The sequence below is a fragment of the Nyctereutes procyonoides genome, unplaced genomic scaffold (genome assembly GCF_905146905.1).
Source record: "Nyctereutes procyonoides isolate TBG_1078 unplaced genomic scaffold, NYPRO_anot_genome, whole genome shotgun sequence".
Classification (NCBI taxonomy): domain Eukaryota; kingdom Metazoa; phylum Chordata; class Mammalia; order Carnivora; family Canidae; genus Nyctereutes; species Nyctereutes procyonoides.
The window spans coordinates 45,918,703-45,932,644 of NW_026575043.1; the positions used below are offsets into that span (position 1 = coordinate 45,918,703).

The 13,942-nt window shown below is 40.6% G+C and overlaps 1 protein-coding gene across 1 annotated transcript; it reads left to right on the forward strand.

Moving 5' to 3' along the window:
* Positions 1-331: 331 nt before the first annotated feature.
* Positions 332-661, forward strand: LOC129507470 (cytochrome c oxidase subunit 8A, mitochondrial-like). The gene has a single exon (XM_055321830.1). The coding sequence runs from the start codon at positions 332-334 to the stop codon at positions 539-541; it is 210 nt and encodes a 69-aa protein (XP_055177805.1). The 3' UTR covers positions 542-661.
* Positions 662-13,942: the final 13,281 nt, after the last annotated feature.

Below are 13,942 nucleotides of genomic sequence, written 5' to 3' on the forward strand. Positions count from 1 at the left end.
GCACCCCCCCCCCAAATGGTACCTGTTGCTGCTAATTTCTGGGCCTCAACAAAGGGCAGGGGCGACCTTCGTTCTGCCTTCAAGCAGCCACCATCAGGAGGGACTGAGCACTACTTCCACAGCAAGGCTTGGCTTGGCTACTCCGTTTAAATGAAGTGAAGGTGAAGCACCTGATGCAGAGCCAGGCTTTTGGTGATGCACAAAAAAAACCATTGGCTAGTGTCACGATTTTTAGCGAAGCAAGGGCATTGTTAGCAGTGGAGCTCTGAGTGGATTTGGGGAATTGAAGGTTGATGCAAACGCTTTGAAAAGGAACGGGGGCTGTGCGGTCATGTCTGTGCTGATGCCGCAGCTGCTGAGGGGCCTAACAGGCCTCACCCGGCGGCTCCCAGTGCAGCGTGCCCAGATCCATTCCAAGCCGCCACGGGAGCAGCTGGGGACCATGGATGTTGCCATTGGGCTCACCTCCTGCTTCCTGTGTTTCCTACTGCCATCGGGCTGGGTCCTGTCACATCTGGAGAGCTACAAGAAGCAGGAGTGAAGGGGGCTGTCCTGTCCCTCACCCTGTGACCTGACCACCCCTGGCCTGTCCTGATCATGTCTGCTGCATTCCTGGCCGCCCTTCCATGGATCATGTCCTTCAATTACAGTGACCTCTTCTACAATCCATGGTGACATCCTGGGACCAAACATATTGGTTTATAAGGCCCCACTCAGTAGGGCCCTCCTTGTCACAATAAAGTCTATTTAAACCTTAAAAAAGAAAAAAAAAAAAACGGGGGTGAACGGGGAACCAAACTGGCTTATTCTTTGGGAACGGATTATTGCCAACATTTAACATCACTTATATATGCCAGGCACTACCTGAGTGCTTTTTGAACACAAAATCTCCTGAAATTCCGCCAACAACCCAATGTCTACAAAAACAATTCTTTTTCTTAAGATTTTAATTTATTTATTAGAGAGAGAGAAAGAGCACGAGTAGTGGGGAGAGACAGAGGGAGAAACAGACTCCCCACTGAGCGGGGCTCCATCCCAAGACCCCCAAATCCTGACCTGAGCCTAAGGCAGATACTTTGTGGACTGAGCCACTCGGGTGCCCCTAAAAAAATGATTCTTAATCCTCATCTATACAGGTGAAGAAAATAAGTTAATTGCCCGAGGCCATTCAACTTGAGTTAGTCGGAGCTAATAAGATAGGACCCACATCCCCCTAATGGCAGAATTTGCACCTCTGCCAGTTAGTCATTTCATTAAACTGCCTCTATGGCAGCAAGAAAGAATAGAAAAAGCAGGGACTTTGGATCTGGTGGACTTGGCCTTACCTTCAAGCTCCTCTACTTATCCACTGTGTGACCTTGGGCAAGTCATTTTCCCTCTTTGGCCTTACTCTCTTTATCTATACAGTGGGATTCATCAAATGCTTACTTGGGGGTGGGGTTTTAAAGATTCCAGGGTTTATGGGTAGCCTGGGTGGCTCAGCAGTTTGGCTCCGCCTTCAGGCCAGGGTGTAATCCTGGAGACCCGGGATCGAATCCCACGTCGGGCTCCCTGCGTGGAGCCTGCTTCTCCCTTTGCCTGTGTCTCTGCTTCTGTGTGTGTGTGTGTGTGTGTGTGTGTGTGTGTGTCATGAATAAATAAATAAAATCGTAAAAAAAAAAGATTCCAGGGTTTAAAGTCCATGAATTAAGGCCTGGCAAAGCAACCCGCACAGTGCCTGTCACACAGCAGATGCTTAAAACTTGTTAATTCGCTTATCTCATTTTTTAAATGATGATATTAGGGGTAAAATTTTCCATGACACCAATTTTCCCCCAGGTGACACCACCATAGAGCAACCATGGACTATAATGAGAAAGAGAGATCCCAAGGCCTTTGCCTTCCAAGTTCCTGCTTCGATTCCTAGTTTTATTCCTGGTTTGGGAGTGGTGATTCTTGCACAAGAAACAAGGCCACCTCACCACTCCACCCCACCCCACACCTGCCTTGAATGTGGTCAGCTGAGAGCTACTGACTCCCAGAAACAGCAGGAAAATTGCATAACCCTTGACTGGAAGAAAACCCTGTATCTCCCTGTTCTTGAATCCACAGCAATGCCTTTGTGAACCTGAAGGAAATCTTGGCTCTGCCAAGCTGGCCCTTAAATGATAGGACTCTGGTCTAGGTGAGACGCTGGATTTTAGTCTTTTACCAGTGATTTCTGAAGTGACCTACAACACACGCTAGGTGAAGAGGAATTTTTTTTTTTTTTAGGAATTTTTTTTTAAAGATTTATTTATTCATGAGAGACACAGAGAGAAAGGCAGAGGGAGAAGCAGGCTCCCTGTGGGGAGCCTGATGTGGGACTCGATCCCGGATCCTGGGATCACGCCCTGAGCCGAAGGCAGATGCTCAACCGCTGAGCCACCCAGGTGTCCCGGTGAAGAGGAATTTAATGATCAGGAAAAATAAGAGTGATTTCAAATCCTACCCACTGCAGGTGCCAGCTCATGTATGAAGAAGAAAGGATTATGAAACCTGCATTTGGAGCTCCTCGGCACATCATTTTTCTGGTTTCTCTTTGTACCAAATGGGGACATTAGTCTTGGGTTGCCAGGGCAACCTGGAAGTTGAGTGAATTAGCCCTGTGGAAGCATTAACAAATAACAATAATATTAAATAAATGAGAGACTGGAAACCCCTAAAGTAATCTCAGCAGGCAAGACCCCTAATTGAGTGACAGAAAAGGACAAAGCTCAGAGAATATTAGAATTCACGCTACAATGATACATCTTGATTCTCACTGCTTTGAGTGCTTCTTCCTACAAACCAGGAACTAAAAATGATTGGCTACAGATGGACTGTCTTTTTTAAATTAAAATTTTTATTTTGAGACAATTGTAGATTCTCATGCAAGTGTAAGAAATAATAGAAATAGATCATATGTACCCTTTACCCAGTTTCCCCCAGTGATAATGTCTTATAAAATGATAGTACAATATAACAATCCAGATGTTGACATTGATACAGTCAAGATACAGAGTATTTCCAAAACCACAAAAATCACTTCCCCTTTTCATAGCCACACCCACTTCTTTCCTGCCCTGCCTTAACTCCTGGCAGCCATTCATCTGTTCTCAGTTTCTCTAATTCAGTCATTTCAAGAATGACATGAAATTATGTAGTATGCAAGCTTTGGGGATTGGCTTTTATCATTCAGTATAAATTTCTGGAGATGTACCTAGGTCGTTGCATATATGAGTAGTTTATTCTTTATTACTACTAAGTGGTATTCCATGGTTGGTATGGCTACATCACAGTTTAACCATTTGTCCCCTGTTTGGAGCAAATTATTACCAAAAAAAAAAAAAAAAAAAACCCAAAAAATAAAACGCTGCTATAAACATTATAAATATTCATGTTCAGGTTTTTGTGTAAATATAAATTTTTATTTCTCTATGGAAAAAAATTTGCCCCATTTTACAATGGCTAGGTCATATGGTAAGTGTATGTTTAGTATTTTAAAAAACTGCCAGACTATTCTCCAGAGTGATGATACCATTTTATACCCTTATCAACCAGAAATCTACACATGATCCAGTTTTTCTGCATCTTCACCAGCATTTGGTGTTGTCATTATTATTTATTTTAGCCATTCTGATAGGCATGTAGTGGTATCTCATTGTGGTTTTAATTTACATTTCTCTGATGGCTAGTGATTTTGAAATCTTCTTTTTTAAATTTTATATATTTATTTTGAGAGAAAGAACAAGTGCAGGGGAGAAGGACGAGGAGCAGAGGGAGAGAAGCATACTCCCCACTGAGCACAGCACCAGATGTGGGGCTCAGTCTCATGACCCTGAGATCATGACCTGAGCCAACAAAATCAAGAGTTGGATGCTTAACTGACTGAGCTACCCAGGTGTCCCTGAAATCTTTTCATTTGCTTACTTACCATCTCTTTGTCTCTTCCTACCTTTTGCCCATTTTTTAAATTGAACTTTTTATGTTTTTGACTGTTGGGTTTGAGAGTTCTTTGTATGTTCTACATACTAGTCCTCTTTTGGATATGTGGTTCAAAATTTTCTCCCAGTATATAGTATTTTTTCATCCCCTTAATGTAGTCTTTCACACACACCCCCAAAAAGAAAAGTTTTAATTTTGATTATATTCAATTTGTCAATTTTCCTTTTTGGATCACTTTTGGTGTTAAATCTAAGAAGTACATGATCCATATTGAATTATTATTTCTTTAGGTTTATTTATTTATTTATGCGCCCAAAGCAGGGCTCAAACTCACCACCCAGAAACCAAGAGTCACACCAGCCAAGTGTACCTTTGTTAAATTATTTTTTAAAAATATTTCATTTATGGGATCCCTGGGTGGCGCAGCGGTTTGGCGCCTGCCTTTGGCTCAGGGCGCGATCCTGGAGACCCGGGATCGAATCCCACATCGGGCTCCCGGTGCATGGAGCCTGCTTCTCCTTCTGCCTGTGTCACTGCCTCTCTCTCTCTCATTCTATGTGACTATCATAAATAAATAAAAAATTTAAAAAAAAATATTTCATTTATTTATTCATGAGAGACACAAAGACAGAGAGAGGCAAAGACACAGGCAGAGGGAGAAGCAGGCTCCATGCAGGGAGCCCGACGTGAGACTCGATCCTGGAACTCCAGGATCACACTCTGAGCTGAAGGCAGATGCTCAACCACTGAGCTACCCAGGCGTCCCATTAAATTAATTTTTTGTATAAAATTTGAGACATAGGTTGAGGTTGTTTTGTTTTTGTTTTTGTTTTTGCCAACAGCTGTACAATCACTCCAGTGTCATTTATTGGAAATGCTATCTTCCTCTGTTGAGTTTTAATTTTGCATCTTTGTCAAAAATCAGTTGGGCATATTTATGTGGGTCTATTTATGCTTTCCTACTTTGTTGATTTATCTATCTTCTGCCATTAACACACAGTCATGATCACTGTGGGTCTATAATAAATCCTGGAATTGGGTATACTGTTTTCTGCCCACTTTATTCTTCTTCTTTTTTTAAGATTTATTTATTCATGAGAGGGTCAGAGACATAGGCAGAGGAAGAAGCAGGCTCCCCACAGAGAGCCTAGTGTGGGACTCCATGCCAGGATCCAGGATCATGCCCTGAGCCAAAGGCAGATGCTCAACCGCTGAGCCACCCAGGCATCCCTTTATTCTTCATTTTAAAAAATGTTTTAGTTATTCTATTTTTTAAGATTTGAGAGAGAGCCAGAGAGAGCAAGCAGAGGGAGGGCAAGATAAGCAGACACCCACTGAGCAGGGAGCCTGACATGGGGCTCAATCCCAGGACCCTGTGATCATGACCCAAGCAGAAGTCAAGAGCCAGATGCTCAACTGACTGAGCCACCCAGGCATCCCTGTTTTAGTTACTCTAACTTCACTACTTTTACATATAAATTTTAGAATAATCTTGTTTATATCTCAAAAAAAATCTCTCTGAGATTTTATAGGAACTATTAAACCTGTATATCATTTTGGGGAGAAGTGACAGCAGCTTTACTTTGTTGTTTTCCAATCCATAACATCATATTTATTTCTGCTTAGATCTTTGATTTCTTTCATCATGTTGTGTAGTTTTTATTATATACAGTCCTGTGAGATTTACCCCCAAGTTATTTTTTTTACAATTATAAATAGCATTGTATTTTTGAAACTTTATTTATTTATTAGAGAGAGAGAGAGAAAGAATGAGCAGTAAGGAGGGGTAGAGGGAGAGGGAGAAGGAGACTTCCTGCTGAGCAGGGAGTCCGATGCAGGACTTGATCCCAGGACCCCAAGATCATGATCTGAGCCAAAGGCAGACACTTAATTGACTGAGCCACCCAAGAACCCAGTATTGTATTTTTAAATTTCAGTGTCTATGAGTTCCTTATTGAAACATATTGTGTATTGAAACATAATTGATTTTTTTTGTATGTTTAACTTGTATCCTGCAATTTTCTTGAACTCACTTATTAGTTCCAGAAAGTGTTCTGTAGATTCCTTGGGATTTTCTATGCAGACAATCATGTCCTCTAAAATAGGGATAGTTTGGGATCCCTGGGTGGTGCAGCGGTTTAGCGCCTGCCTTTGGCCCAGGGCGCGATCCTGGAGACCCGGGATCGAATCCCATGTCGGGCTCCTGGTACATGGAGCCTGCTTCTCCCTCTGCCTATGTCTCTGCCTCTCTCTCTCTCTCTCTCTCTGTGTGTGACTATCATAAATAAATAAAAATTAAAAAAATAAATGCATTAAAAATAAATAAAATAAAATAGGGATAGTTTTATTTCTTCCTTTCTGATCTGTATGCCATTATTTCCTTTTCTTGCCTTATTGCACTGGCTAGAATCTTCAGTACTATGTTGAATAAATAGAGCAAACATCTTTGTCTTTTTCTGACTTCGGGGGGAAGCATTCTGTCTTTCATCATTAACTATATTGTTAACTATAGATTTTCTTTGTAGATATTCTTTATTGAGTTGTGAAAGTTCCCCTTTATTTTAATATTTAGAAGAGTTTTTATTATGAATAGGTGTTGAATGTTGTCAAATATTTTCTTTATATCAAATGACATGATCATATAATTTTTCTGCTCTAGCCTATTAATATGGTGGGCTACGCTGATTGATTTTTGAATATTGAGCTAGCCTTGTATCTCTAGAATAAATTCCACTTGGTCATGGTATATCATTCTTTTTACATGTTGCTGAATTCTATTTGCTAATGTATTTTTAAGAATGTTTGTTTCTAAACTAATGAGGGATATTGGTCTATAGTTTCCCTTTTTTGCATTCTTTGACTGGTTTTGATAAGGCAGAGTAACACTGCCTTAATAAAATAAGGTGGGACACATTTTCTTCTCTATTTTCTGGAGAGATTTTGTAGATAACTGTTAATACTTTAAATGTTTGGTAGGCTTTTCCAGTGAAACCAAATGGATCTAGACTTTTTTTTTTGAGGAGGAGATGTTAAATTACAAATTCAAGGGGTGCTTGTCTGGCTTAGTTAAGTGTCTGCCTTCAGCTTAGGTCATGATCCTAGGGTCCTGGGATCAAGCCCTATGTCAGGCTCCCTGCTCAGCTTCTCCTTCTCCACTTCCCCTGCTTGTGCGCTCTCTCTCTCTGTCAAATAAATAATAAAATATATTTTTAGAAATTAAAAATTCAATGTCCTTAATAGTTACATTGCTTTTCAAATTATCTGTTCTATATTTGGTGACTTATGGTAGTTTGTGTTTTTCAAAGTATTGGCCCATTTCACTTAAGTTGTTAAATTTATGTGTGTAGAGTTGATTGTAGAGTGTTCTTATTATCTTTTGATGCCTGTAGGGTCTGTAGTAATAATTCCTGTTTCATTCCTGATATTTGTAAGTTGTGTCTTCTTTTTTTTGTTTTCTTGGTCAGTCTTAGAGAGTTGTGAATTTCACTGATCCTTCTGACGAACTACTCTTCATTTCATTGATTTTCTTTATTGTTTTCCTATTTTCCATTTCATTGATTTGTGCTCTTTATTATTGCCTTCCTTCTGCTTGATTTGTGTTTATTTTGCTCTTCTTTTTCTAGGTGTTTGAAGTAGGAGCTTAGATTATTGACATGAGACTTTATCTAGTATATGTATTTGGTACTTCATTTGTAATATATGCATTTAGTACTACAGAATTCCTTCCCAGTACTACTTTAACTATGTGCCACACATTTTGATATTTGTTTTGTCATTCAGTTCAGTATATTTTCAAATTTCCCTGAAGACTTCCTCTTTGACTCATGAATTATTTATAACAGTGTTGTTTAGTGTTGAAGTGTTTGGAGATTATCCTGTTATCTTTCTGTTATTGATTTCTAATTTGATTTCATCATGATCAGAGAACACAATGTATGGTTAAATTTGTTGACGTTTCTTTTTTTTTTTAATTTTTCATTTTGATTAAGTAGGCTTTCATTTTGATTAAGTAGGCTTAATGTGGGGCTTGAATTCATGACCCTGACATCAAGAGTCATATGCTCTTACTGACTGAGCCAGTCAGGTGCCCTGATGTTTTGTTTTGTTTTGCATTTTTATAAAACTTGACCAAAGAAAAAACTAGTATTTCAGGGGAATCTGGGTGGCTTAGTCAGATAAACGTCTGCCTTTGGCTCAGGTTATGATTCCAGGGTCCTAGGATCAAGCCCTGCATTGGGCCCTCTGCTCAGGGGGGAACCTGCTTCTCCCTCTCCCTCCTCTGTGACTTCCCCTGCTTGTGCTCTCTCTCTCTCTGTTAAATAAATAAATAATTTTTAATAAATAAAATTAAAAGAAATAGTATTTCAGGGGCACATGAGTCACTAGGTCATGGTCCCAGGGTCCTGAGATCGAGCCCTGCATCAGGCTCTGCTTGTGCTCTCTCTCAAATAAATAAATAAATAAATAAATAAATAAATAAATAAACTTTTAAAAAATAGCATTTCAAATTGTACAATCACCAGAAGTACGTAGTCAAAAAGTACACACTTCACTTGGCATCTTCTGAAATTTATTTCTAATAGTCCAGGATATAGTTTGTGTTGGTATGTGTTCTATGAGTACTTGAAAAGAATGTGGATTCTGTTATGGTTCAATAGAGTGTTCTAAAAATGGCAGACAGATCCTGTCAGTTGATAGTGTCCCTATTGATTTTTTTTTGTCAAGTTATTCTTTTGATTGAGAGAGGAACATTGAAAACTTAAACTTGAACAAATATGGATGGATTTATTTCTCCTTTCAGTTTTATCAGTTTTTGCTTCACATATTCTGCAGTTCTGTTGTTTGGTATATAAACATTTAGGATGGTTAGGTCTTCCTGGTGGATCGAGCTTTTATTATTATAGAGTGTCTCTCTCCACCTGGTCATTTTCTTTGCTCTGAAATATATTCTAATATTAACATGGCTATTCCTGAATTATTTTGATTAATATTTCCATAGTATATCTTTTTCCATCCTTTTTAAAAAAGATTTTATTTATTTATTCATGAGAGACACACAGAGAGAGGCAGAGATGTAGGCAGAAGGAAAAGCAAGCTCTCTGTAGGGAATCTGATGTGGGACTCGATTCTGGGACCCTGGGATCACGACCTGAGGTGAAGGCAGATAATCAACGTGAGCCACCCAGGCATCCCTTTTTTCCATCCTTTTACTTTCAACCAGCCTATATGGATATATTGAAGTGAGTTTCTTATAGAGTATATTAGTTCATGTTTTTTAATGCCAATCTCTGTCTTTTAATTAGTGTGTTTAGACCATTTACATTTAAGGTAATTGTTGATACATTAAAGCATAATCTGACATTTTGTTTTGTGCTTGTTTTTCTTTTCATTTGTCTTATTTTCTTTTTCCTGCTTTCTTGTGGGTTACTTGAACATTCTTTTTTATAATTCCATTTTGATTTATCCTCGTGTGTTTTTTTAGGAGTTTTTTTGTTGTTGGTTTTTTTTTTAAGATTTTAATTGTTTATTCATGAGAGACACACAGAGAGAGAGAGAGGCAGAGACACAGGCAGAGGGAGAAGCAGGCTCCATGTGGGGAGCCTGATGTGGAACTCAATCCCAGGACTCCAGGATCATGCTCTGAGCTGAAGGGAGATGCTCAACCATTGAACCACTCAGACATCCCTATCCCTAGTGTTTTTGAGTATATCTCTGTGTATAGCTTTTATAATGGTTGCTCTAAGTATTACATAATAAATAGGATAAATCTATACCTCTGTATCTATATCTATATATCTACAGATATGTTCACAGTCCACTGGTGTCATTTTACCAGTTCAAGTAAAGTACAGAGAACTTAATTTTCTTTATGTCCCCTTTGTTTGCAGTATAATTGTCTTAAAGATTTTCTTTACATACATTTTGGACTATATCAGATGGTGGTGAAAGTCCTGACTCTCTACTATGCCTCCTCTTATGCCACCCTAGAGGAGAGAGACAAGTATATTTCATCATGTGGGGGTAGAAATCCTGGCTCCTCCTGTGGTCTCTACTGATACCAGTGGGGTGAAGGCTGCATGACCACTCGTGGACATGAAAGTCTCACTCCCTACTCAGCCTCCTCTAACATCACTTCATTATATAGGGACATCCATGAAAAAGTGCAGCTTGCATACCTGGCTCACAGCCCAGCACATGGTGATGGCTCATCCATGCATGATAGCCATGATGGATTGAACTGATGGCAGAAGCCCTGGTGTAATGACTGGCCCTGCTACTGGTCCTCCTAGCCCTGTGATCTTGGATAAATCACATCACCTCTCAGAGTCTCAATTTCCTTATCTCTTCACTGGGAAAAAAGTGATACTAACCTGACATTATGTTTGTGAGAGCACCTACCACAGATCTTTAATACAAATAAATACTATCATGGAACTGGTACTTATTAAGCACTTACTGCTTAATAAACACCACAGCCAGTGTTACCAACTTGTCAGGCACCAGCTCAAGAAATATTCCTCCTAAGCTGACAAAAACTAATATAGTTTTTCTAGATCTCCATTATACAGAGGAAATAGGTTTGCTGCACAGTAAGAGCTAACTTATACAAACTCAGAAGACTTCAGTAGGGCAATTCTACTTAAGCTCAGTAACTCCATTCTCAGAAATTTATCCTAAGGCAATAATTATGATTCCATGCAAAGATGCAGTCAATTCTCATGACTCACTATTTTTATACTCTATAATAAAGTCACCATACTTTATTAGTGAATACTGAATCATCGCACCTAGGGGAAATACAGAGCTAGGTTCCTGCAGGCCTCTTGTGATGACATTTTCATCAATCAATCAAAATACAGCCTTGTTTCATGTGTGTTTCTGTTTGATGGCACCTTACTTAATATATATATTGTTCATTAATGTATATTTGTATCTTGATTCATTAACATCAAACTCACAGCCAATAGCCCAATTACTCAGGTCTGAACAAAGCTTATCTCTTTTTTTTTAAGGTTTTACTTATTTATTAATGAGATACACAGAGGGAGAGAGATTGGCAGAGACACAGGCAGAGGGAGAAGCAGGCTCCATGCAGGGAGTCCGATGCGGGACCCAATCCAGGACTCTGGGATCACGCCCTGAGCCGAAGGCAGATGCTCAACTGCTGAACTACCCAGGCGTCCCTTATCTCTTTCTTTCTTTCTTTCTTTCTTTCTTTCTTTCTTTCTTTCTTTCTTTCTTTCTTTCTTTCTTTCTTCTTTCTTTCTTCTTCTTTCTTTCTTTCTTTCTTTTTCTTTCTTTCTTTCTTTTTAAGATTTTATTTATTTATTCATGAGAAACACAGAGAGAGAGAGGCAGAGACATAGGCAGAGGGAGAAGCAGGCTCCCTGTGAGGAGCCTGATGCAAGACTAGATCCCAGGACCCAGCATCATGACCTCAGCCAAAGTCAGATGCTCAACCACTGAGCCACCCAGGTGCCCTTGAACAAAGCTTATCTAACACAAGTATTTTCTCCGTAAGGCACATCACAGCCTCCTTGCCACTTAGGAAGTCCAGACTGCACTTGAGCACTACACCTGGGGGCCATTTGAAATAGCAGATCATGCCCTAAATGCACATAAATGCTAAAATTGTGCACAAATGCTAACTATACCATGAAAGGACGCTTGCTTACATTATGAGAGCTGAAACAAGAAGGCAGAGTGTTGCCTAGTTTGACCTCAGCTGGCAATGTGTGTGCTAGATGACTAACACTTTCTCCACTCTGATCATGCACATGCCTGTGAATAACTACAAAAGCACTACAAATGTGACTTTGGGGTTGCAAATAAATTTTAACAAGATGTTGAATTTACGAATATGGAGTCCACAGATAATGAAGATTGACCACATACGTGTAAGGATGTTTGTCCATGTTTGCTATGGAAACAATCCTTGACAGAAACAAGAGCGGATAGGTAAATACATTCCAGAGTAATAATTGGACAGAATGTGATAAAGGAGGGGTATGACCAGAAAGACAGACTGAGGCCAGGCTCTGGAAAGAATGAACAGCAGCCAAAAATGTCTGTACCTCACCCTAGACTTGGATCTTGACTTCCTAGAATCCAATCTCTGCCCGGACTTCAGAGCCTGCGTTCTCCCCTCTCCTGCATGAGGTCTGTGGTCCCTGGCCCCCACATGCCCAGGTAACATCTGTAAGGGACTGGTCTGTAACAAACCATGGGATATGGCCTCGGCCTTTCCCCTCGTGAAGCCTGCCTATTCCCAGTCCACTGGGAACCACAGGTTTTTAAGCAGGAAATATAAAAGAATTTTGTGGAAGACAATTATTGCTTAATGATATGTAAAGATGTCCCAGGTATACAGTTAAGTGAAAAAGGCAAGTCAAGAAAGCTGTTATGTCCCATTTCTACACACACACACACACACACACACAGTAATAGAAATTATCTCCGGGATTCCTGGGTGGCGCAGAGGTTTAGTGTCTGCCTTTGGCCCAGGGCACGATCCTGGAGACCCGGGATCGAATCCCACGTCGGGCTTCCGGTGCATGGAGCCTGCTTCTCCCTCTGCCTGTGTCTCTGCCTCTCTCTCTCTCTCTCTGTGTGTGACTATCATAAATAAGTAAAAATTAAAAAAAAGAAAAGAAATTATCTCCAAGTGACGGATTTCAAGTTATAAGCAAGTTTCCTTTTTCTATTGCCTGTTCACTACTTTCTCATATTTCTGTGAAAGGCATTCAATGGTTTGAAATTTTAAAATGTTACCTTTTTGAAGAGGGTGAAGGAATTCTGTACATTCTAGGTGTGCTGTCAAGACCCCCGAGATCCTTAAAGACTTTTCAAAATTCAAATAGGGATCTTGGTACAAGGAGCACTCTCACCCATGTAAATCTTGTCCTTGAGGCAATAAACCTTGCAACTGCCTGTATCATCTACAGCAACATGAGCTACAGCTTTCAAGGTCTTACCTTGACAAATCAGGTCACAAATCAGATGCCTCCACCTCACATGACAAGGGATTACTGTTAATTAATAACAATGATAAAGGTTGTTTATCATTTAGACCAACAGTTGTCAACTGGGGCCAATTACACTCCCCACCTCTTCCCCCAGGGCACATCAGACAAGGTCTAGAGACATTTTTGGTTGCCACAGCTATGAGAGTGCTACTGGCATCTAGTGTGTAGAGGCCAGGAATGCTGCTAAATATAATGCAATGTACAGAAAAGCCTCCATCCCACCCCACACCAGAGAAGTATTAGACCCCTATTAGATGCCAACTGGAGCACTGGAGCGAGGTTGGGGAACCCTGGCTCAGACACAGGGAGACTTTACTGAGTCTTACTGGGCTCAGGGTTTTTTTTTTGTTTTTGTTTTTGTTTTTTAAGATTTTATTTATCCATGAGAGACACAGAGAGAGAGAGAGGCAGAGACACAGGCAGAGGGAGAAGCAGGCTCCACCCAGGGAGCCCGACGTGGGACTTGATCCTGGGTCTCCAGGATCACGCCCTGGGCTGAAGGCGGCACTAAACCACTGAGCCATCCGGGCTGCCCTGGGCTCAGGGTTTTACAGGAAAGATCTCATTTGATCCTCACAGCAATCCTGGAGATAGGGCCTATTACGATGCCCATTTTGCAGAAGAGGAAACTGAGTCTTCAGGAGGAGAGGGGAGTTGAGATTATACAGCTGTATCTCCCGGGTTTCGGAGGGACTTCAGAGCACTGCGATCTCCCCTCTCCCCCGTAGCCTCTGCTTCCAAATTATTGAGTTATTGCTATTCCCGTTTTTTTGAATCATGGAAACTTTCAGGTATAAACAAAAGCAAAGCAACCAGTTGAGCGAGCCCATAGGTTCCCACGCTCTAGCTTCAGGGCTGCCTTTGGCACCTCCAGGACATGATGCTCCCCTGCAGTGTCAAGAATCCCTGAACACGCCAGGGTAAATCACACCAGGCTTGGGCCCACGGGGGCACATGAGCTCCTCTCTCAG

Bases quoted from the DNA above. Each gene is read 5' to 3' on its own strand.
- LOC129507470 (XM_055321830.1), top strand. From the start codon at position 332: ATGTCTGTGCTGATGCCGCAGCTGCTGAGGGGCCTAACAGGCCTCACC.